This window comes from Helicoverpa zea, chromosome 19 (assembly GCF_022581195.2).
Source record: "Helicoverpa zea isolate HzStark_Cry1AcR chromosome 19, ilHelZeax1.1, whole genome shotgun sequence".
Classification (NCBI taxonomy): Eukaryota; Metazoa; Arthropoda; class Insecta; order Lepidoptera; family Noctuidae; genus Helicoverpa; species Helicoverpa zea.
The window spans coordinates 6,940,615-6,962,797 of record NC_061470.1 but is presented as its reverse complement, the minus strand read 5'-3'; the positions used below and the strand labels follow the sequence as shown (position 1 = coordinate 6,962,797).

Here is a 22,183-nt window from a genome sequence, read left to right as displayed (position 1 = left end):
TCAACATTTTAATTCAAGATTACACTCCTGATAAAATGATTACATGATAGAAAACTTCACAATACATCAATATTATTATGTAAACTTGTGATTAATTTAAAGGGACTTCCCAAGTGAGATTTGCATCTACATACAAATAATAATAATCGAGCTAATAGGTACTTTTGTCAAGATAAAATAATCTCCATGACGTCGATCATTAGAGTTCTTTAATTTAAATTTAAAACAAGATGGCGGATGTCCTGTCACCAGACTAAAAGGACGTCGGATGTTGGTCGAATAAAATGTGACGGAAATGAGGTAAATTAAATACTGAAAGAAGTTATTACGAATCTTGAACAGTTCTTAGATGCATCAGAGGAATTTTGATGAAAATTATCCACCTTTCAAATAAAGCGCAAGTATTTTAGGTGCTTAGTCTAGTCGGACCAAGTCGGACCAATAGCCAGAATATATTGATCACACCTGACCTAGAACTTCTTAAGGACAAATTTAAATAGATAAATATATTATTATCATTTCAATCAACAATACATAATTAGGTATATTATCCATTAAGTAGGTACCTAATATGTTGGCATCATCGCGGTTCCATAATACACTGGTAGTATCGTTATGTGCATGTAACAATATGAATTGCTGTTACAAAAGCTTGCAGGAAAGCTTAAAAACATTGATTTATATAAATAATTACCTAACATTCCGTTGTATATTTGTATAAAAACTTTACTGTACAATCATAAAGAGGTCGTAGGCAATATTCATGTAATTCACCTATAAAATTCGCGATAAATTAGTGTTGTACCTATTTTTCGCTTAAGTCCCTTATTCACGAACCAATTAGTGTAGGTCGTGACACTTCAGTAAGTCCCCTACCAGCCTATTGTCAATTGTTATTGCTGTCACACTAATTAATAATTTTATTCTAAGAATACGTCAACAGGGTTAGAATTACGGGTGATGTTATATTGCAAGTTCGAAATGAAACAGCTCATGTAACTTCCAGACTCCTTTCAGCATATTACGAAATCTTTGCATCTTTGATAGGATCCTTGTTTAAGATCCTCTTTTAAACTTTTAATAAAACATAGTAAATCAATAAATCAGAAATACAAATAAAAGGTATTTGGCAAGACAGTGAAATAAGCTCTGTAAAAGCTTTTTGTGAAAATTACATACAATGTTCTTTGTACGTCTCCAAAAAGTATAAGGCCTGTCATATGATTGTAAACTCGCAAAGAAATTACAGATTTTATTTTATATCTACTACTTACATACTTCGAATAGGTAACGTATAACTAAGTACATTAAAACTGATAAAGTGAATGATCCGAATCTTTGAAAAATATTTCCTTATAAGTAGGTACATCGTGATACCTACAGGTTTTCCATGCAGACTTGTAAAGCGTACCTACACCTAGATAAGTCATACCTAAGCTGTGGTACAGAGATTTTATGTAAAGGGAAGTAACATTTGTTAAAGTCAAAGTCGAAGCCAAATCATTTTATTTCAATTAGCCTTATGAACGTCAAAAATATAAATAAGTTTGATTATAGTTGCCTATTCCAAAAGTAGCTTTCAGTGGAGAAGAACGGGCAAGATAGGCATTCCTTGGTTACTGACAATATATGACCTCCTATGATTTACATGTGGCCAAAGATTTCAATATCTACGGGATATCACGTCAACGTTACTTCTAGAGCACAAAAAAGTACTCTGAGAAAATCCCTAATATCAATTACAGAGATTACACTTCATGCATGCAATCAGTAACGTAATAATATCTTGTTTGATAAATCACAGTCGCTATCAGTGTGTATCACCGAATTATCTGAAAGAGGTAATTATCAACAGTACATTAACATATTGTACATGTACCGACAAGTGTTTATATAAATACTAGAAGTTCATTGACGAACACACAGTCGTATTGTGTTTGTTTTCTACTAAATTACTTGCTTCTTTTTTTTTGGATTTCGTTGTGGTAGTGTTTTTTTGTAAGGTAAGTTGGTTCTGTTTGTGGTAGGTTAATTTTAAATAAAATAATAAATAATAATTTATTTATTGTTTACAAGGACCGGATTATACATAGAGTGAATACAATTGGCACATAAGAGTAAAAACAAAATCCAGTAAGCGGGTGAAGCGCTGTACTCCTAAATAGGCTACTGAGTAACCTGAGCTTAGGAGAAACAGGACCGATCCCGATTATACAATATACATATGGAGGTCTTATATGGCAAATGACGTGGTACAGTTTATAATTAGGTATACTATCCCAGTAACAATAACTTGCATGCAGAAAATAAAGAAGCATGCGGAAAATAAAGAAAAATGAAAGATATTACAAATAGGTAAATTTTGGGTGTGTCGGTGAGTGTGTGTGTGTGTGTGTGTGGTGAGTGTGTGTGTGTGTGGTGAGAGTGTGTGTGTGTTTTGAATTTAGTGAGTCTTTTTTCGTTTACGTCTTCGATAACATAAGAATTTAATATGGTGCAAAAAAGTGGAATAAACTAAATTAGATTAGGTTGTAGTTTAGGCCATACGGCCCAATGGCATAAAATACTATAAAAATAAAGATACACCAAAAAACTGACCTTTTTTGTATTTGTTAAAAATAATATTGTAATTATAATGATTTAAATTCACCATAGAATAGATGTATTTTTAAGTATTATGACGCAAATACCGCGATAAATTTCTATCGTAAAAAAAAAATAAGTTGTTAAGACACACCTACCGGTATACGAGATAGGTATTTAATTGATATTAATAATGAATGGCTTTTAAGAATACTTAGACAAAAAACGTAATAATTAATTTAATTGGCGTGTAAAAACATTTTCTTTCGTCCGTTATTCTAGTAAATACATTTTAGGAGATGTATAGATAACTAGTAACATTCTAATAATAACATAGATTCCAGTTTTATTAAAAAAAAATACTTATATCATAGAAATATGATTTACAAAAGTTATTGAGATTTAATCAAAGCGGATTTTACGCTTATTGCTTATGAAGATACGGTGACTCATAATATTTTTTGTAATATGTAGTGATTTAACAGTTGATACATTAACTAGATACAAAATCCTGAAAGAATGTCATGCTTGCTATGCTTTGTAAATGTTGAATAAGCACTTAATAACGTATTTGGCTGCCATACTTATATAAATAAACTGAATAATATTTTAACGTAAAAATAAGGTAAACAATCCAAAAATGACAAAAGGTAATAATAGCTTCATCACGGGAAAAATACCCGAATCCCCCAACCTGGGGGAACGTCGAGTCTTCCAATAAGTAGTCATGCTCTTGAGTCATGCTATCCAAATGAGACTTTCCGCTACTTACCCTTTTCAATTTTACACATTTTCTACTACAAGATAAGAAAGAGAAACACTTAAACAATACAATACAAATACATATTATATTAAACACTAAAATACTTCTAATGTTGTCTTCCTAGTTATTACAAGTTCTAAGAAAGGCATAACTTTAACCAAATTAAATAGCAGTTACGCCCTTTCTACTTATTTTATGTCCACAGCGTAGTTTATCTATCCTTGATTGCGTTCAAAACTTCAAAATACTTTGACAATGACACGTGGGCATAAGTGTGCCTGATAATAAATGCAAAACAATTGAATCATAACACCTCGTGTGAAAATAATTATTGCGTATCAAGGACTTGTCAATTTATTGTGGAACCAAAATAAAATAGCCGAAAAAAGTTTGGTTTTTTAATATCGTATATTTAATTATCGATATAATATAACAGAAAGTCGTATTAGTTATACTACTTATAACTCAAGAATGGCAGAACCTTGATCCCCATCAACTGTATTGCCATCCGTGAAACTGCTGCCAAAAGTGGCTTCAAATAAAATTATAGGCCCTACATACAACTAATAACTGTTAAGTAATCTTTGGTACAACATCGTATGATATTATAAACAGATAACCAAGAATCCACGGATTCACAGTCCCGGAAAATGAAACACTTACCTATGAATTCGCGTTTTGATGGCCCTTCAAATTCAATGAGCCAACGTTACATACAATGTGATATTACTACTTGATACCTAATAATAATTTAGCACGTGCGAATGTACGCTTCACGTGTGAAACTAGTTTTCGCAGACAGCCTTATTCGATGTTAAAAACTTTTTTTAAAACAGATGAAACCAGATCAAGTTTTGCCAAAATATTAAATAAAAATCCATAAGTATGTCATTAAAACAAAAAAATATATAATAAACAGTTCTTACGCATAAAGTTACGATATCGCATCTAATTAATAAGGTTTTATACCGTGTTTAAAATGTCTTTACATAATTAAGTTATTAGTCATTCGCGATTTCATTTCGGGGAATAAGTGGTGACTTCTGCCTATATAAGCTTGAACTTTATTAGTAGCGGTTCACTGAACTCTTACGATTCCCGCCATCATTACACATTTTGGCGCGAATGTGTTTACAAGTTTACAATCTTCACTTGTTCTTATTTTAAAATTTAAAACCCGATTACAGAACTGTCAAGTCGATTTGTTTTTAATTTGTAAGGATAAATTATTTGTGTCTAAAGCGGCTCATTGACTGACCGCAACTTTTTGGGTTCAGACCGCATCTTTATTTTTTATGCATTAGTACATTTAAATAGGAACTTAAATTAATTTTAAAATTAAAGGTTAAATATTATTTTTTGCCTGTAAGTTAAGTTCAAGGATTCTAATTTGTAAATGTTTTTATTTGACTCAAAAACGGTTTTCATTTTTTTTCAGAAACCATGGCTAGTTTCCTGTACATTGTCTTTGCCTGTGTGCTGGCTAGTATAGCGGCTCATCCTTCTCCAACTGGCAAGAGTTATTACTGTAAGTTTTATTTGGAACAAACCTTTTTTTTATTCTACATTTAAACCTTCATATGTAACCTATTTATGGGGCGAGTTCAATGACTTTGATAACCAAAAAGTTCAAACAACGGTCATGGATTTAAAACTATATTTCTGGATAATTCTTGCGTGTTTTAATTTTACTGTAAGAAAACCTCTATTACCAGCGAATTTCTTATTTAATATCTAGAGAAAATAGCCCGCTCAAGACAAGACGTCATTATTGTTAAAAACTCAACACGAAGCAACTCACATAACTAAGTGATAGAATCTAATCTTTGGTGGCGTTAAAACAATATCTAGATATTAAGATTAATCTTATCTAGCGTGCTGTGATTGGACAACGGAAATGACAGCAGCCAATCAAATCATTTCACTTACGATTAAACAAAAGATAAACGTGTTTGACTTGCAAAATCTAAATAATAGAAATGGCGACAATTTTAATTTTTCATGCCAAGCTTTATGAAGACTGAAGTGTTTCTTTTAAAACCTACCTAATAATTTGATACCTACATAAAACTTTCAATAATGAAATGTTGAATGTCGATTGTCAAAGATCTCCAAATGAGATTTCGTTTCGTTAATATGACCAGTCATATGATTGACCGCGGCAAGCGTATCATCTGTGTTGACCGAATAATCTCGTTCCGTGTACTAAGCCACTGACCCTTATTTATACAGGGTTACTGGTAAGTAGACCGCATCGTTTCATGAGGTGATAGTATAGGTCAATACGGACAAATTTGACCATGGGATACACTGGGCAAAAGTTAACCCGTTTCAAGATAATCGAATTTCAAGATCTTTTCTTAACAAGTCGTCTAGGTACACGTATAAATTTTTATAATTAGTTAAAAGTCTCGTTTTTGCGGATTTGTGTGTGTTTTGTGCGTTTTGGATAGCTAGATAAATGTAGATGTTTTTTAAGTATTCTGCACAAAAAATGAAGAGTAATATTTTTGAGAAAATAGCTACTAAAAAAGTAATTGCTGTTCGCTATAATTTCCTCTGTGATTTGTACAGTTTTATGGTTTGTTAGTATGAAGTGATTCATCTTCTATCCATAAACACACAAAAATCCACAAAAACGAGACTTTTGACTAATAATAAAAATTTATACGTGTACCTAGACGACTGATCTTGAAATTCGATTATCTTGAAACGGGTTAACTTTTGCCCAGTGTATGCCATGGTCAAATTTGTCCGTATTGACCTATACTATCACCTCATGAAAGGATGCGGTCTACGTACAAGTAACCCTGTATATTCAACTAACATTTTATGTAATTACTTATTATCAACAAAACTAAAAAAAGAACTATTGTGCATGTAAACTTTGTGTTAACATCAATCCATGTGCTACAATCAATTCAAAGTAGGTAGGTGTACTAAGCCATATCTACTAACATTTAAAATGCCAAGCTAACTCTTTCCATTATGCTTAAGCTTTCACTGAAGCTATGCTACGCTATTAATAGCTCCTAGACTTCTAGGCTGTTGATATATATTTTATTACATCACAGTACTTACACACTATTGTTCACAGCATACCCATTCAACTACGTCTCCCGTGATACATGGGGTGCTCGGCCGCCGAACGGCGTGACTCCTCTAAACTTGCCGGTACCATACGTGGTGGTACATCACAGCTACATCCCACCTCTTTGCCACACGGAAGACGAGTGCAAACGTGACATGAGAGCCATGCAGGACGCCCACCAGCTTGTTAATGGATGGCAGGATATTGGATACAAGTGAGTTCATAGAAAATTGTAACATTCATAAATTATACTCATATTTACATCATCATAAGCTCAAGAGCGGAACTTACCAGCAAGAATCTCAATTCGTTGTTGCCACATTTGTTTTATAATGCTTACAAACAAACAGAAATAGGTTTGTTAATAAGTTTAAGTTTAATTATTTGTGCAATATTTTGTAACCGTACAATTCATGATATTCTTCGCAAGTTATGTATGATTAATTGCGTCCATAAAAGTGTCACGCACTGTACCCAATTATTCGGGGACTTTACCCCGAGTCCGGTTCACCTGTCATTAGTAAGTTTAAAAGAAAGATGAGAAAGCCTTTTCCTTAAGCGACAGAAATAATGACTTACATACATATATCAGTCCACATAATACAGTGCACATCTTCATTAAATAACGCTTAGACTAAATACACAGAGAACCAGAGTTAAAACAAGATCACTTTATATGTATAGCATTCTTTACGTATTAAAATATTTTCATGTGTAAACAGACGCAGAGCATTCCTTCATCGTTCTTTCTAGAGAGCGGAGATTTCCTTCGTTCTGCGCTCTAGCGAGCATGTTGCAAAAATATTCCTAATAGGAACAAAACAGATTGTTTTAGACCACATATGTTGCACATTCTACACAACAAATCAGTGCAGTCGCCTACCTGTGTGCTAATAATATCGTGTTCAGTCACAGGTGTTGCCAAAATTACTAACGTAGGAACTAGGAACTATGGATACCTATTTGATTTGGCTTTGTTATGCATATGCCTAATGTTTTGTAGTATATTAATGTGTGTATCGAAATAATACCTAAGAAAAGTCTCCATCAAATCTTTCTTCTGACATTGAGGAATTTTCCAACAAGCTCTGAAAGTCTATACAACTTTTCTACAACGAATTGTATGTAGGTACTCATACAGACACATACGCATAGGTGAGGTGTTGGCTTCGGTAAGTAGGTAGATTGCACAAATTGAGTATTTATTTATTTATTTATTCCTTTAATTCAGGCAACTAGGGCCCATAGAAAATATAATACACAAATAACAATTAACATTAAAATAATTATAAACTAATATATACAAAAATAAAAACAATCGTCAAGTCTATTTGTTGACACGAATAGGCGGTGTCGTGTTGCACTGCGTGGTGTCGCGTAGCCTCCCGCGGAATCGCCGGAAAACGACACCTTTCGGCCAAAACTGTTCTTGGAACATGTCGAGATGCTGAGTCGGCACACGTACCACAAACGATTTGAAATTTGTATTGTGTCTCGGCTCCAACTTCTCGACTCTTAAGGTCCAGTTCATCTTGACTCGTATATACTCCACGATCTCCTCGACCTTCGTGGAGTGATGTAAACGCGAAACATACAGCTGCGTCGTCGGTATTGCGGGGCGCAGCAGCATGTTCGGACCAGTCAACGCAGTTCCGCATTGATTTCGGCTAGATGGCTTCTTCTTCCTTCTCTCCACCTTGACGAAACCATCTGCATCAGCTTTCCCTTTACATGGTACAGATTGTACCGTACCTCGGGTTCCTTCGGGCTGTTTTTGTATCGCCACAGTAGCTTTGGGTGGCCGTTGGACGGGATCTCGCTTTACGGCATCCGAGTAAACACGTCCAAGCCTAGACGTGCTTACATTTGTCGGTGTCCCGAGGGCAGGGGACGCGGGGAGTGCGGGGCACGGTGACGCATCACTAGTAGTGGCGACGGCAGGCGACGAGTGCAATTTTGCTGACTCGGCGCGCTGCGGCGATGCGTTGACCTGTCCGTGGCATGTGTTGTCGCTGTTGGCATGCGCGTGTGACCTACATACAGAGTTTCGCAATTCAGCTACCTCGCTACGTAGATCACAGATGGTGGATTGTGATGCCTCCAGCTTCAATTGCAGCTCGACCAGGCTAGACCTCATACTCGTGATGTCCTTTAACAGCCTGGTGACGTCGACGTGATCGAAAGTGACCGAGGGCAGCTTCCGCAACTCCTTTGCCACGAACGTTGGCACGTCGTCCGGGTCGGTCTCCTTTAACAGCCTTATAGTGTCTTGGAGACTCCTCTCTCCCTTTTCATCTCGCCTGCGGGTCGGCATTCGGTCTGCCATTTGCAGTGACTCGTACAACAGCTTCTTTGCGCTGCGTATCTCCTCCTCGGTGAAGTTCGAGGTGCAAATCTGGGTCACACTGACCTCATCCATGACGTCCAGCTGGTACTGCAGGAACGCCAGGACCTCGTTCGCCACGAGTTCTTCCGAACGCATGGTATCGACTTAGCGGCGGCTGACGCCGCGCTCGGCACGAAATTAAAATAATTTCTGCGAACAGTGCAAACGCGTCCGATGTCAACGAATGAACGCGATACACTGTATTGTAGTATTGAGTATTGAAAATAGGTAACAGAAATCGTATCATTAGAAAAGGTTCCTGAAAGAATTCACAAAAAACACTATTATTGTAAAACACGTGCATTATGGTTTCATATAATTTTGTAACCATCCATTTAGGTTTTATATGCCCATCATATAAGAACTTAGGTATCACAAAAATATTTCCTTGTCTTCTTTATTCATCTTCTTTAAATATAAATGCGTCGACACATCAGGAAAACATATTTTTTCAGTTTTATCCATGTATTACTTTAAATGACAGTATTGCAAACAACTTATTTACTTCTATTGTTTTAACCAACTGCGTTTATACAAGGTGTTGATTTGCATTTGTGCCATAGTTCAGGAGGAGGACATACAATACGTAAATAATCGATTGGAATTACAGTAGATGGGAAATAACTAATATGCACTACTTTTTTTGTCATTGTAATGTCGTGGTATTTCCAAAGTAATCCAATTTTATGAATGAAATTTATGAGTGATCGTTGCGTATGCTTTGTGTTTGCGTTTGTGTGAGGGTGCAGCACGGTTTTAATGCCAGTAACATACGCGCCAAGTTTAAATAAGGCTAGATGACATTTACGGAATTCCGAAAAAAAATTAAAGAAAAAAAATTACGTACCAATTTTTTTATTGATTTGGGTCGAGAATCATTAGCATAATTACCTCCTTGAATATGGCACGGATGCAAATCAACAGCTTGTATAAGTAGTAGTAGTAACAATGAGTAGACCGATACACTTTACTGATATATACGATAGTGATGAGTGGCATGTTTTTCACCGCATGCGTCAAGCGCGTGAGTCTATTCGGTAAGAGGCTCTTGAATGCACTTGAGATTAGTATCGGAACATCCCGGTAGTGAAATAAACTTGTAATAGTTCGGGGTACAGTGACTTGGTTTTGCCCGTATATGGCCCGCATTGGAAATCCCTCTTTTTGTTCAAAGAACCTATTGTAGTAGACGTTTTTTACAGTACATTGTATAGAAACCTGCCTACGCTTCGACAAGTATAGGTATTTTAAAAGTTGTGATTAATTAGTGAAAGGCTTTTAAGGATCGATTCTGTTTCACATCACAGCCCATAAACATTTCGGGTATTTCCTCATTGCGAAAAAAAACATTCCTCATTCAAATTCTACTCGCGAATAATAACAGTAAAAATATCGAGTAGGGTCTTCATCCTTCCCCGTGTGAGAGGTGGCCTGGGCCCAGGAGTGGGACGATAAAAAGGCTGTAACAGGGTCTTCATATCCAAGCTCATCTACATTGCCTATTACTCATTATATTCCTAGTTGTTGATATGTTAACTAACAACATGTTTTCTTTTCCAGTTTTGCCGTAGGAGGTGAGGGCTCAGTATACGAGGGCCGTGGATGGGACGTGGTCGGTGCACACGCAGTCTCTTACAACGTCAAGAGTATCGGCATCTGCATGATTGGTGACTTTGTCGGTTGGTAGCATTCATTTGTTTTTAATTTTGGAATATAATACAAGTACCTACAGTTCAATATTTTAACCTATCTTCAGAACTTCGAAATTCTAAATTGTCCCTTTGTTTTGTTTCAGAAAATCTGCCCCCAGCGGCTCAAATTCAGTCTCTCAGAGAACTGATAGAAGCTGGAGTGCAGCTAGGCTACATCAGTCCTGACTACAAGCTCATTGGCCATCGTCAGGTCTCTGCCACAGAATGCCCAGGCCAGGCACTCTTCAACGAAATCTCCACCTGGGACCATTTCACACCGGCTTTGTAATTATAATTCTGGACTGCAACAAAAGAGTTATGTTTTCGAACCTACACGTACAAATACTGTGATTTTATTTGAATAAGTAAAACGACTGTTATCTGTTAAACTGTGTTTTTATCGTAAATCCCCTTTTTCCTTGATTATTACAATGTCAAAATGTTCGGCCGTGCATAAGAAATGCACTTGCCCTGGTCAGTTCTTATGTGTTACTAGCTTCCGCCCACGGACTTCCCGCAATCCATTAAAAAGAAGTCTACTTATCATTTTTGTGTGTACTTAAGCGAGACTCAGTAGTTTTTTCGTGAAAGAGGGACATACATCCATTCATACCGACGTTCAATTATAATTTTACTAAGTGGGGTTATTGATGCAGTAGCTTAGGCTTAGATATATCTCTGACAGTGATTTCGTAGCTTAAAACGGGTGCGCTTTCCGACCTCTAGGCAAACACTAGCAAAGAAAGTTGACGATGTTCCATGATTGCATGAATGGGCTAAATCACTAAATACATACTTATCAATTATTTGGGATTTCACCGCCAATCGGGGCCTGTAAGTAGTGGCACTGTATGTATCAAGTGCAATGTTAACCACAAATACCGACTATTAATATCGATATCGAAGTTGAGGAAATCAGCACATACTTAATTATACCTATCGCGGCGAATGATGATCCTTATGACGTTTCAACTGACAGTTGTAATAGTGATGCGAAACTGCGATAAAATACTTTTTGCAAAGGTCATGTCATTCAGCCAGGTGCATTTCATTGCCTTCATTGCATTCAACGGCCTTATTATATTTTATTTTACTATACATTGATTTTTATTAAAATATTAAAACCGAGATGTACAATTCGACAATATTATTGACCAACCGTTAATAATAAACGTCACGGATAGCTGCAGTTCAGACTCAGATTTTGAAGATCCGCTCGACCCTGTATCAGATTCAAATTGATTAAATAAATAAAATACAACCTCAAAGCATTTGTAATTTTTTTCCAACAAATTATCGATATTTTGTTTATCGATGTGTCCCTTTTTTTCGATAACAGCTTGGTGACGTAACTTTTGCAGCACGTACCATGTACATTTGCATTGAGTTTTTTTCATTATTTCCGAACATTACGTAATAATTTCTTAATATTCATTTTTATAATTTACAAATGGGGACTCACCAAATATTGGCGTTCTAGCTGAATATCCCCCACGGCGGCTGTTCTCATGTAAGAAGATCAGCCAGCTGCGCAGGATATCTTATAGTACGCAAGCATTTGAGCAGATACTTACAAGTGCACTCACTATTCCGTTACTCCGACACGATCGGCGCAGGACCGACATAAACGTGTTCTCCGATGTGTATCAATCACTATCTTGAAGACTCTGGGTTACTTTGTGATAGTTTCCCACCCAGTTTTAAAAACCACAAGTCCATTTCTGCCTCACAAAAGAATCGAACCTGAAACCTCATGCACAGCAGTCCAAAATCAAAATATATATTTTTTTAATTTCAAATAGGCCTTTGCTCTTATGAAACGTCACATTATTTGCACGGTTCCAAAAAGGTGGTCTCATGGAGAAGAGCCGGCAAGAAACTCCATGGACACTCTTTTAAAAAGTAATATTTTCACAAACATTCTATTACACATAACAATAGTAAGCTGATAAAATTATACAATGCAACTGAAAGGTAAACAGTAAATCAATACAATCCAATTGCCACATATGGAGAGATGAGTTATCGCCATATATATTTATCGTCAACGAAATCTTGAATTTTATAATAAGCTTATTTAATTAGGGAGGATTTTACAGTGTTCTTAAATTTTATCAGTGAGATCGGTTACACACTTAGGCAGTATGTTGTAAAATCGGACACAGTTCCCTAAAATCGATTCATTTACTAGTTTGTGTTTGTTTCTTGTATAAATGGAATGTATATCACTTTTAACAATAAATTGATTTAAGTTTTTGCGTACGTACATTATATTTTCTAGAATATAAAGAGAAGGAAGTGTAAGTATTTCAATTTCTAAAAATAATTCTCCTAGTGACTCGCGAGGGCCGAGGCCATAAATTGCACGAACTGCCCTTTTCTGGAGTACGAAGATTGAATTTACGTCAGCCGCTGCCCCCCACAGTAAAATACCATAGGACATAATACTATGGAAGTAAGCAAAATACACGAGCCTAGCAGTAGCAACGTCAGTACCTAATCAGTCTTATTTTTCTGACTGCATAAGCTGCCTAACTCAGCCTTTTTGACAGTGCTGAGATGTGGGTACCCCATTGCAATTTAGAGTCAATGGTTATGCCCAGGAAAACGGTTTGACTAATAACGTCTAACTTATATCGTCCAGAACAATATTGAGCCCTACTGGTGTTACAAAACGAAATGTATTAACCTTATGTAAAGAGAATTTAATACATTTCGTTGTGGAAGAATTAAGAAGCAATTTATTCGCGACAAACCACTTGCTCAGAGTAACCAAGCTATCGTATACGTTTATGGGACTAGATTCCTTTCTGTTAATTTTGAAGACAAGGTAAGTGTCATCAGCAAATAAAATAATATAAGAGATCTCAGACATCATATACGCCAGATCATTTATACAACATGTAACGTAATTAACGCACACCCTCAAACACCCTAATTAGAATATTATGTTATAATCATAATACATACACTGAATTTTTAATTTAACATGTATATGCATTGTTATTTACTAAATAAGTTATACCAATTCTTGGAGAACTTTTTGGTCATACTACTACGCACGCAAATATCGCGCCGCGCGCCGCTCGACTCGACACAACATAACGAAACTACGGAAAAAGCCGACAATACATGAAGTCTTATTACTTTGAGTTACGGTCTATTTGAATTTGTTTTGACTGTACAGGGTTAATATGACAATAATTTCCGTAGTTTTAATTATTTTTGGGATAAAAAATTACCTATATTAAAAATGATATAAATCGATTCAGTAAACGATTCTGAACAAACTAATTTCAGGATGTGCGTTAATTAAGTTACATGTTGTATAAGCTAAGAATAAAAAGGGACCTAAAATTGAGCCCTGCGGCATGCCCATTTTTACTAATGTCCCATGTGACAACTAGACCAACGTAAGAACTAACGATACGTAGGTATCTATTCTATCTGTTGAGTAACTGCCTTGTTGGTACTGCTCGGAGCTACAGTAATTCACTAAACAATATATATTTAAATAAAGGTAAATTTTAATTGATGACTTACGGCACCGAAACGAGGTCTCTCACTATCGGCCTCATCTCAAAGCTCAAAGTCGCTCAACGAGCTATGGAGAGGGCTATGCTCGGTGTTTCTCTACGTGATCGAATCCGAAACGAGGAGATCCGTAGACGAACCAAAGTGACCGATATAGCCCGGCGGATTAGCAAGTTGAAGTGGCAATGGGCAGGCCATATTGCTCGCAGAGCAGATGGCAGATGGGGCCGAAAAGTGCTGGAGTGGAGACCACGGACTAGCAAGCGCAGCGTAGGACGTCCACCAACGAGGTGGACAGACGACCTTATAAAGGTCGCCGGAAGACGCTGGATGCAGGTCGCTTCCAACAGGTATCTGTGGAGATCAAAGGGGGAGGCCTATGTTCAGCAGTGGACGTCCTATGGCTGAGATGATGATGATGATGATGAAATTTTAATAGGTACACGTGTTTAATTAGCACCTATTACTACAAATACCGTGCGGTAAAATACAGGAAAACTATTACAAAAGCGAGATGGTCTGGTAGTTTTAATTACTAGGAACATCGTAAAGCAGTTCCTAATAACTGTATTTTATATCGATTTACTAATAAATGTAGCTAAATTAGTCAAACGAGTGATATATGGACATTTCTGTGATTCACATTTTGCATCTCACCATACATAGAACTATTACGGAAAATTGGTGATTCAGGTACTTTACAGGTGAAACATGCGAACAAAGATTATTTTATGTCACGTAAGGAAATAATGGATTAACTACTAGTAAGTCAAGGCGAATTAAAGTAAAGTCCCCTAAAATTGATTTCTCATACGACCACTAATATATGTAAGTGTCATTCACTATTTTCCTCATAAAACCAATAATTTTACCTGATTCAAACATTCTTCGAATGTTTTCTTAACCTACTCATGCTGTTGACAAATATACATTTGGAGCCCCTAATTCCTAAAAGCGTCAAGTACGTTTGACCACTAACATGAGTTCTTTAATAAGCCAACTCTTATCTCTGTAACTTGGGGGGAAAGTACCGCGGGAACGTTTATATCTTATAAAGAATGGATGCAACATTCAGTCCTCATTGGTCCACGAGCCGAGCTAATAACACAAACAAATCCTAAACATAGTAATATTGATTTAAAATCGAATTAATTTGCACAACATGGCGTTTAAATTGCTAGTGTCTGCTGTTTTTGCGACTTTGTTGTCTGCGCACGCGTCACCGCTTGCTTTGAAAAGTGAGTTATTTTGTTTTTGCTTTCAAGTTTGGTTAATTCAATTAAAGAAATAAATTTTTAAATAAAAAAACAAAAATAATTGTTGTATAAAAGGTGTATGAAATATAATAAGATTTAGCATCCCCATTATTTTTAAATATGTTTTTTCCTTTTAAACGTTTTAATTAAACTATGGGAAGGAATATGTGAATACAGTACCTATATTAACGACACTATGTAAAAAAATGCAACCTAATTTTCAATTTTAAAGAGCTTAAGACTCGCTTTGAGCGATTATTGTAAGGCTTTTGGAGTGGTTTTCAAATAATAAATTAACAATTTGATAAGTGATACCATAACATCCAAAACTAGTATTATCCCGGAATTGTACGAAAGGTTTGCCTCGTACCCAAAGGGCTCCAGAAGGAAGCCTTGTAAGTAAGTTGACAAATTCAAAAAACCTTAAAATTGTTTTCCATTGTTCCAGGCATTGAACGCAGTTTCCCATTCTACAGCAAAGAGGAATGGGGAGCTGAGGTACCCACAGACGTGAGGCCCCTGCACCACCCGGCACCCTACGTGGTCATCCATCACACTTACATACCCTCGGCTTGCGACTCCGTGGAGGATTGCTCAGCCAAGATGCGCTCCATGCAGAGATACCATAACAGCTTGGGGTGGGGCGATATTGGTTACCAGTAAGTGATTTTGAAACTTTATTTCTTTATAATTATACATTTATTGTTTGTAACGGGCCTTCCAAAAAGGAAGAGGTTATCAATTCTTCAAAGATGTATGTATTTTTATCCATCTTAAACGAATAAATCCCTTTCTTTCTTCCTTAATGGAGCCGTGAAAAGACGATTTTGGGGGGTGCTGAACTCATCATCCTCCGAGCACTTTTCCCAACTACGTTGGGGTCGGCTTCTATTCTAACAGATGTAGCTGAGTACCAGTGCTTTACAAGGAGCGACTGCCCTATCTGACAACAAACAGTTGGGGGTGGTGAACTGTTTAACATAATGTTATGTGAAAAAGACCACTTATCCTGATGACTTAATTATCGTGGCAGCAGCTGATGTATAAAACCACAAGACTTACCGTGCGGTCAAAATGATTTTGCCTCAGATTGCCCTTATAACACAGTGAACAAAGAAATTAATAATGATGGATCACACAAAAACTGCTTTTCCTCAAACATTTTGGTAATTCTCATAAATCATCGTGCATTTTAACTCTGTCACCTGTCGATCAAATTGAGGAAAGTTTTAGTTGAAAACGAAAGAAAATAATTTGTAACTCAGCTTTATTTTTTTTGGAATAGGTGATGTAGCGATGCTTATAAAATAGGTAAACCTGTGTATAGCATCCACAGTGAACCGTATGTAAACAATATGATAAATTATACAAGCTGTTGATTTGCATGCGTGCCATAGTCAAGGACGTAATTATACTAATGTAATGTAATTATACTAATTCTCAACCCAAATCAACAAAAAAATTGGTGCAATTTTTTTTTATTTTAATTTTTTTTCGGAAATTCGTCAATGTCACCTACCCGTTTTCAAACTCGGCGCGTATGTTACTGGCCTCAAAACCGTGCTGCTCCCTCACACAAACGCAAACACAAAGCATACGCAACGATTATTCATTAATTTCATTCATAAAATTGGATTACTTCTGAAATACTACGACATTACAATGACAAAAAAGCAGTGGATGTTAGCTATTTCCCGTCTACTGTAATTCCAATCGATTATTTACGTATTTTATGTCTTCCTCCTGAAGTATGGCACAAATGCAAATCAACACCTTGTATATGTTTATGTGTACTAGAATGGGCATATTGCCATGTCTTATTAATAGTCGATTCATCAACTGCATAGTTCTGGTTTCTAAAGACAGGTGTTTTAGTGATAGAGTATTTAGTACCTACTTACCATCCTTTTAGCCACTGGTTATCTTCTTAGTAAGAATGTGTCAATCCGGACAATCCATACTAATATTACAAAGTCTCTCTGTCTCTTTTTCGCTTTCTAACTTTATTGGCTGATCCGATTGAGAAAGATTACCTAGAGGTAGGTAATTTACCTACTGGACAAAACGTAGGACAGTCTTTTTAGTCCGGGTGATGGACAGGAGGTAGTTAATTAGTCCTGTTCCCTGTTTGTCGCCTATAACTGGTTTGTCAGCCTGAATGCATATAGTGGTAACAAATTCCAGCTCTCCAGAATGGATATATTGGTAGCACAATTCTGCTCTCTAGGCGGACGGACGGACAAATATGGAGAAAATATAAGGGATTCTAGTTGATTACGAAACCTTAAAAACTTATCTACCTTGGCGGAAAATGTTTTTAACATTTCCGTGTTGTCAATGATTTCAAGCTAAAAATAAAGGAAAAATTATGACTTTTCCCTGTTAACGAGGCTAAATTATTGTAGTTGTCCTCCCTCATTCAGACAAATAGATAGATAACGTGCTTCCCGGCTGATATCTGTTTTTATGAGTACATACTAGGTACTTATAATATAAAAAAAATTGTGGGATTTAATGTTTATCTATACCTACTGATATTATATAGATGAAAAAAAAATGAATTGTCTGTTTGTTTGCTTGTAATGGATGAGTTAATCATTAACTCAAAAACTACTGGACCGATTTAAAACTCCTTTGTCCATTATACAGGGTTACTTTTAAGTAAACCGCATCCTTTCATGAGGTGATAGTATAGGTCAATACGGACAAATTTGACCATGGGATACACTGGGCAAAAGTTAATCCGTTTCAAGATAATCGAATTTCAAGATCTTTTCTTAACAAGTCGTCTAGGTACACGTAAAAAATTTTATTATTAGATAAAAGTCTCGTTTTTGCGGATTCTTGTGTGTCCGTATTGACCTATACTATCACCTTATGAAAGGATGCGCTCTACTTACAAGGAACCCTGTGCAAAACTACATTATCTGCGAGTAACATAGGCAATTTAATGCGGTGGAACCGCGGGAAAACGGTATATTTCACAAGATAGTTAAAACGAACATAGCAGAATACAAAATATCTTACGTTCTCGTAGAGATCACATCACCAATGACCTTACAATCAGTTCTTATTGATTTAAATGTTTTTAGCATCGGTTGTATATACAAGAGTTATCTCTCAATACGGGGTTAACGCCAGGGAACCACCGTTACAGCAATAAACACGGCATGAGTCACCTTCGAACAAAACTCCCGCGCAGATTGATCGGAGATTAAGTAAACAGTAGTATTGCATTGGGGTTTTTTATTATTTATCGAATTTGACAGTTTTATTGTGGCTAATTAGATAGTTTTTTAGATAATTTGGTCAAGGAAATGCAATAAGTGGATCAGTGTCAAAATGAAAAGACTTACCTCGAATACTGACGTTAGATAATTTACCTTTATGTTAAACTTATAACTACGTCTTTGTGTTTGTCTTGAAGTCTTGCCTGATGTGACTCCGATGATAATGTTTTCTCATATTTTTTCTTAAAACTACGTATAGACGTTGCCACTACGAGTAGGTAGTCAGTTAGGCGGTAGGTACTTCCTTGGGGATGCGGACGGAGTCGCGAGCGAAATCTAGTGCAACGAACAATCGAATAACAGAATGAATAAGTATGCGAATAATATACGAATAGGTACCTATTGCCCGAAAAAGAAGTAGGCAAAAGTAAGTACCTATACCTATAGCCTACACTTAATATTTCTAGACCCAATAAGCTCATTGGTAATAAAATCAGCAATGCTGATTGGTGCTCACAAAACGCTCGTATTATGACGTCACAGAGGGAAAACCACGCCCACAGAGTCCTGTAGATATTTAAATAACTGATTAATGTATGCAAAATATGTCCGTATTCATGTACTAAGATAAAATATACTCAATTAGTGGTTAACATAATTGTTGACTAAAGTAATCACCTCTTTTGGATTATTTACATCCGTTACCGCATTCAGTAAAATGGTTTTTAATTTTTTCTCAACTACTTTTGTTATGTGAGTACTTGCGAAGTAATAAAAAATATCGAGGGGAACTACCGACTCCGCTGAAGCGAGAAAATCAAATGTTTATTAAAGAAATACCATTATTTCTAAATCTGGTTTCGACTAAACCGGTTTAGGTTTTAGCCAGTGACTGTATTTCTATTTTTGGCACCAAAAGAGGCAGATTATATTATATGAATGCAGGTTTTTTAGCTAATATCTTTTGTAGTATTTGATCACGTTTTTTCGCTCGTGAGTTGGCAGAATTTAACAATTATTATAAATCATGTAAATATCTACAAACATTTTGCACGCTCATTGTGACAGTCGTTTAAGCCTATAAGCCCATTAGTGGATAATAGCGCTATGAGTAATATATGATTTTGGAGAATCATCAGATATTGTAGAGCCTCAACTCAGTCACCAGATAGTCAAGATACCTAAGCTATACCTACTTAAATATATTTATTTTAAGTAAAAGAAAGTAGAAGTAGTTAAGCAAAAGAAAAACGGCACTCTGTCTTTCCTAAGTACTTTGTATGCCACATCGTGGTGGAGTCAGTTTTCCTAATTTTTCATCATCTCTCTCGTACACCTAGCAATCCTCCATGTCATTCGCCACTACGTCCCGCCATCTAGTTTTTTGGTGGCCTCTACCTATATAGGGGATAGAAACTTGAGACAATTGACTACCGGCACTGACTTCCAATCCTAAGTCACAAGTAGTCACAACCATAAGTAGTCACACCTTCTCAAAATCAAAATCAAAACATTTTATTTCATTTTGGCCTTTACAATCACTTAAGAACGGGGAGGCTTTTAGGAGGCTTATCTCAGTAATCTCTTACAGTAGACAGTAACGTTAATTCATATTTTATTTAATTTCAACCTGTTCTTCCCTAGTTTCTGCGTGGGTGGTGATGGAGCAGCATACGAGGGCCGCGGCTGGGACACGGTGGGCATCCACGCGACCGTCGCCAACAGCCACAGCATCGGCATCTGTCTTATTGGAGACTGGAGAGGTATTTACTATTACAATGCTTTATGATTAACAATATCTTCTTCCTCCTGTGCCCAAGTTATTTGGTCCGTATAAAATGTTACCCGCTTCTGTTTCTCTCATTCCCTATAACTGCAAAATTACGTATGGACATTCGCCGATTCCTCGTACCCTTTTTTTGCCTCTACATAATTTATGACATTTCTTGCCTTATAACAAATGTTCATTTAGTTTTATTTTATTCCATTTATTCACTAACTTGTGTGTAAAGGTAACACAATATTAGTATACAACATTACATTACATTAGTAGTGACATTTAATAAATGGTAAACAAGTCGTGATAATCTTCCTTATGAACCAGTACTAATGTTTTCTATATTTCCAGTGGAACTACCTCCAGTTGAGCAGCTAGAAACGACCAAAGCTTTAATCGAAGAAGGAGTAATACGAGGCAAGATCAGCCCCGACTACAAACTGATAGCTCACAACCAGGTCAGCGCGACTGAGTGTCCTGGTGACGCCCTCGTCGCAGAATTCTCTACCTGGCCACATTATACCCCTGGACGTCCTGACTTCAGTGTTTTGACGACCACGCCTGCAGCGACTACTTCGGCATAAAGCTCTCTTATCTCTGTACCTATTAAACTTAGCAATCATTTGAAAAAAATATGACAATCGTATCAGGGACTTTGACTCCGCCTACGTTTGAATGTAGCGACAAATAATGTTATTACTAATTATGTAAAAGGAATAACTATTATATTTATTGTACTATAGGGGCTTTCATCGAAATTAAATTTCAAAATAGGGAATATTAAAAAAAAATATATTTATCATGCTTTTTCGGAAAATCGACATTTTGATTGGATGCAGGTCAAAATTATTAATAACTTATCTAATATAGCATTATATTTTTCTGACTTTTGCACTATTTTTGATCGAAAATAGCAAAAGTGGATAATATTTTGTTGCCATTGTAAACTTAGCCATATACTTCTATGACTGAGGCTTATCGACTGAAATCCTTGTTGTTTTGTTTTTGCATTTTTATTTATTATCACATGCTTGCCATTATTTATAAATAAACAATTAAATGCCTGTTTCATATTTTAAATATGTGGTTTTATTGGTATCCTGTTTCTCAAAGCGATTATTAAATAATAGTTCAGATAAATGATTGATTGGTGCACCTACTGGAATAATGTGGTCAACCGCAAAATACTTGACTATATAAATACGTCGTAGTAAAAAGTATTTCTCACACAATTAGCTTTACCATAGAAACAGAACTAAATGCAGGATTCTTCTTTAACTTATGTAAAAGAATAATAAATACTGAATCAGTGTGCAATATGAACTGAATCCTGAAAACTGGCTGGTTCGATAGGAAAGTTGACTTTAAAACTGTCAAGCAAGTTGATTAATTTTAAAGCTTATTTTACGTTGTTTTTTACTTTGTATCATATCAATAGAACAATAATGGAGGATATGTTTATACTGAAACAGTTTTCTTTTAGCAGATTACCCAATCTACGTAATAATTACCTAATCTTACCTAATCTATGTCCAAGATCTCTTGCACCCTGCAAACTTAACTGCCGGCCAATAGTTGGTCCGATGGTTTATTGACAATCTTTTAGTGTAATCCTGATTGTTGTAAATGAGCGCACTACCATTCATTTCCATACCAATTTATGTGCGCAAACTATCGCCCGAAATATAAGTAAGTCTGTAGTGAGCAGTAGCTCTTTTTTTTTTTAAACGACGTCATAAATCATCAAATAGCCCCTCCCGCTGTGGGTTAGCAGCGGTGAGGGAGTGTCAGACTCTTACTGACTAAAAACCGTCGTGTTCCGTCATAGGCCTTTTATGTACCAGGGCCGCGGTATCTTTTTCGCACAACCCG

The 22,183-nt window shown here is 36.2% G+C and overlaps 3 protein-coding genes across 3 annotated transcripts; 2 read left to right on the top strand and 1 right to left on the bottom strand.

The window, feature by feature from the left end:
- The first annotated feature begins 1,847 nt into the window (after nucleotides 1-1,847).
- On the top strand, nucleotides 1,848-10,903 carry LOC124639425 (peptidoglycan-recognition protein LB-like). The gene is made up of 5 exons (XM_047176782.1): nucleotides 1,848-2,003; nucleotides 4,785-4,874; nucleotides 6,444-6,651; nucleotides 10,384-10,502; nucleotides 10,619-10,903. Exons 2-5 carry the CDS (start codon nucleotides 4,790-4,792, stop codon nucleotides 10,801-10,803), a joined length of 597 nt encoding a protein of 198 aa, XP_047032738.1. The 5' UTR covers nucleotides 1,848-2,003; nucleotides 4,785-4,789; the 3' UTR covers nucleotides 10,804-10,903.
- Nucleotides 7,647-9,020, bottom strand: LOC124639423. The gene has a single exon (XM_047176780.1). It carries the CDS (start codon nucleotides 8,917-8,919, stop codon nucleotides 7,765-7,767), a length of 1,155 nt encoding a protein of 384 aa, XP_047032736.1. The 5' UTR covers nucleotides 8,920-9,020; the 3' UTR covers nucleotides 7,647-7,764.
- A 4,221-nt stretch (nucleotides 10,904-15,124) lies between the features above and the next one.
- On the top strand, nucleotides 15,125-21,391 carry LOC124639424 (peptidoglycan-recognition protein LB-like). Its single transcript, XM_047176781.1, has 4 exons — nucleotides 15,125-15,286; nucleotides 15,753-15,963; nucleotides 20,179-20,297; nucleotides 20,663-21,391. Exons 1-4 carry the CDS (start codon nucleotides 15,211-15,213, stop codon nucleotides 20,893-20,895), a joined length of 639 nt encoding a protein of 212 aa, XP_047032737.1. The 5' UTR covers nucleotides 15,125-15,210; the 3' UTR covers nucleotides 20,896-21,391.
- The last annotated feature ends 792 nt before the right edge of the window (nucleotides 21,392-22,183 follow it).

Excerpts from the sequence above, each read along its gene's own strand:
- LOC124639423 (XM_047176780.1), bottom strand. The coding sequence starts at position 8,919 with ATGCGTTCGGAAGAACTCGTGGCGAACGAGGTCCTGGCGTTCCTGCAG.
- LOC124639425 (XM_047176782.1), top strand. The coding sequence starts at position 4,790 with ATGGCTAGTTTCCTGTACATTGTCTTTGCCTGTGTGCTGGCTAGTATA. Across the intron at positions 6,652-10,383 it reads TGGCAGGATATTGGATACAA|TTTTGCCGTAGGAGGTGAGG; the intron begins GTGAGTTCATAG and ends TTTCTTTTCCAG. Across the intron at positions 10,503-10,618 it reads CATGATTGGTGACTTTGTCG|AAAATCTGCCCCCAGCGGCT; the intron begins GTTGGTAGCATT and ends GTTTTGTTTCAG.
- LOC124639424 (XM_047176781.1), top strand. The coding sequence starts at position 15,211 with ATGGCGTTTAAATTGCTAGTGTCTGCTGTTTTTGCGACTTTGTTGTCT. Across the intron at positions 15,287-15,752 it reads GTCACCGCTTGCTTTGAAAA|GCATTGAACGCAGTTTCCCA; the intron begins GTGAGTTATTTT and ends CCATTGTTCCAG. Across the intron at positions 15,964-20,178 it reads TGGGGCGATATTGGTTACCA|TTTCTGCGTGGGTGGTGATG; the intron begins GTAAGTGATTTT and ends GTTCTTCCCTAG.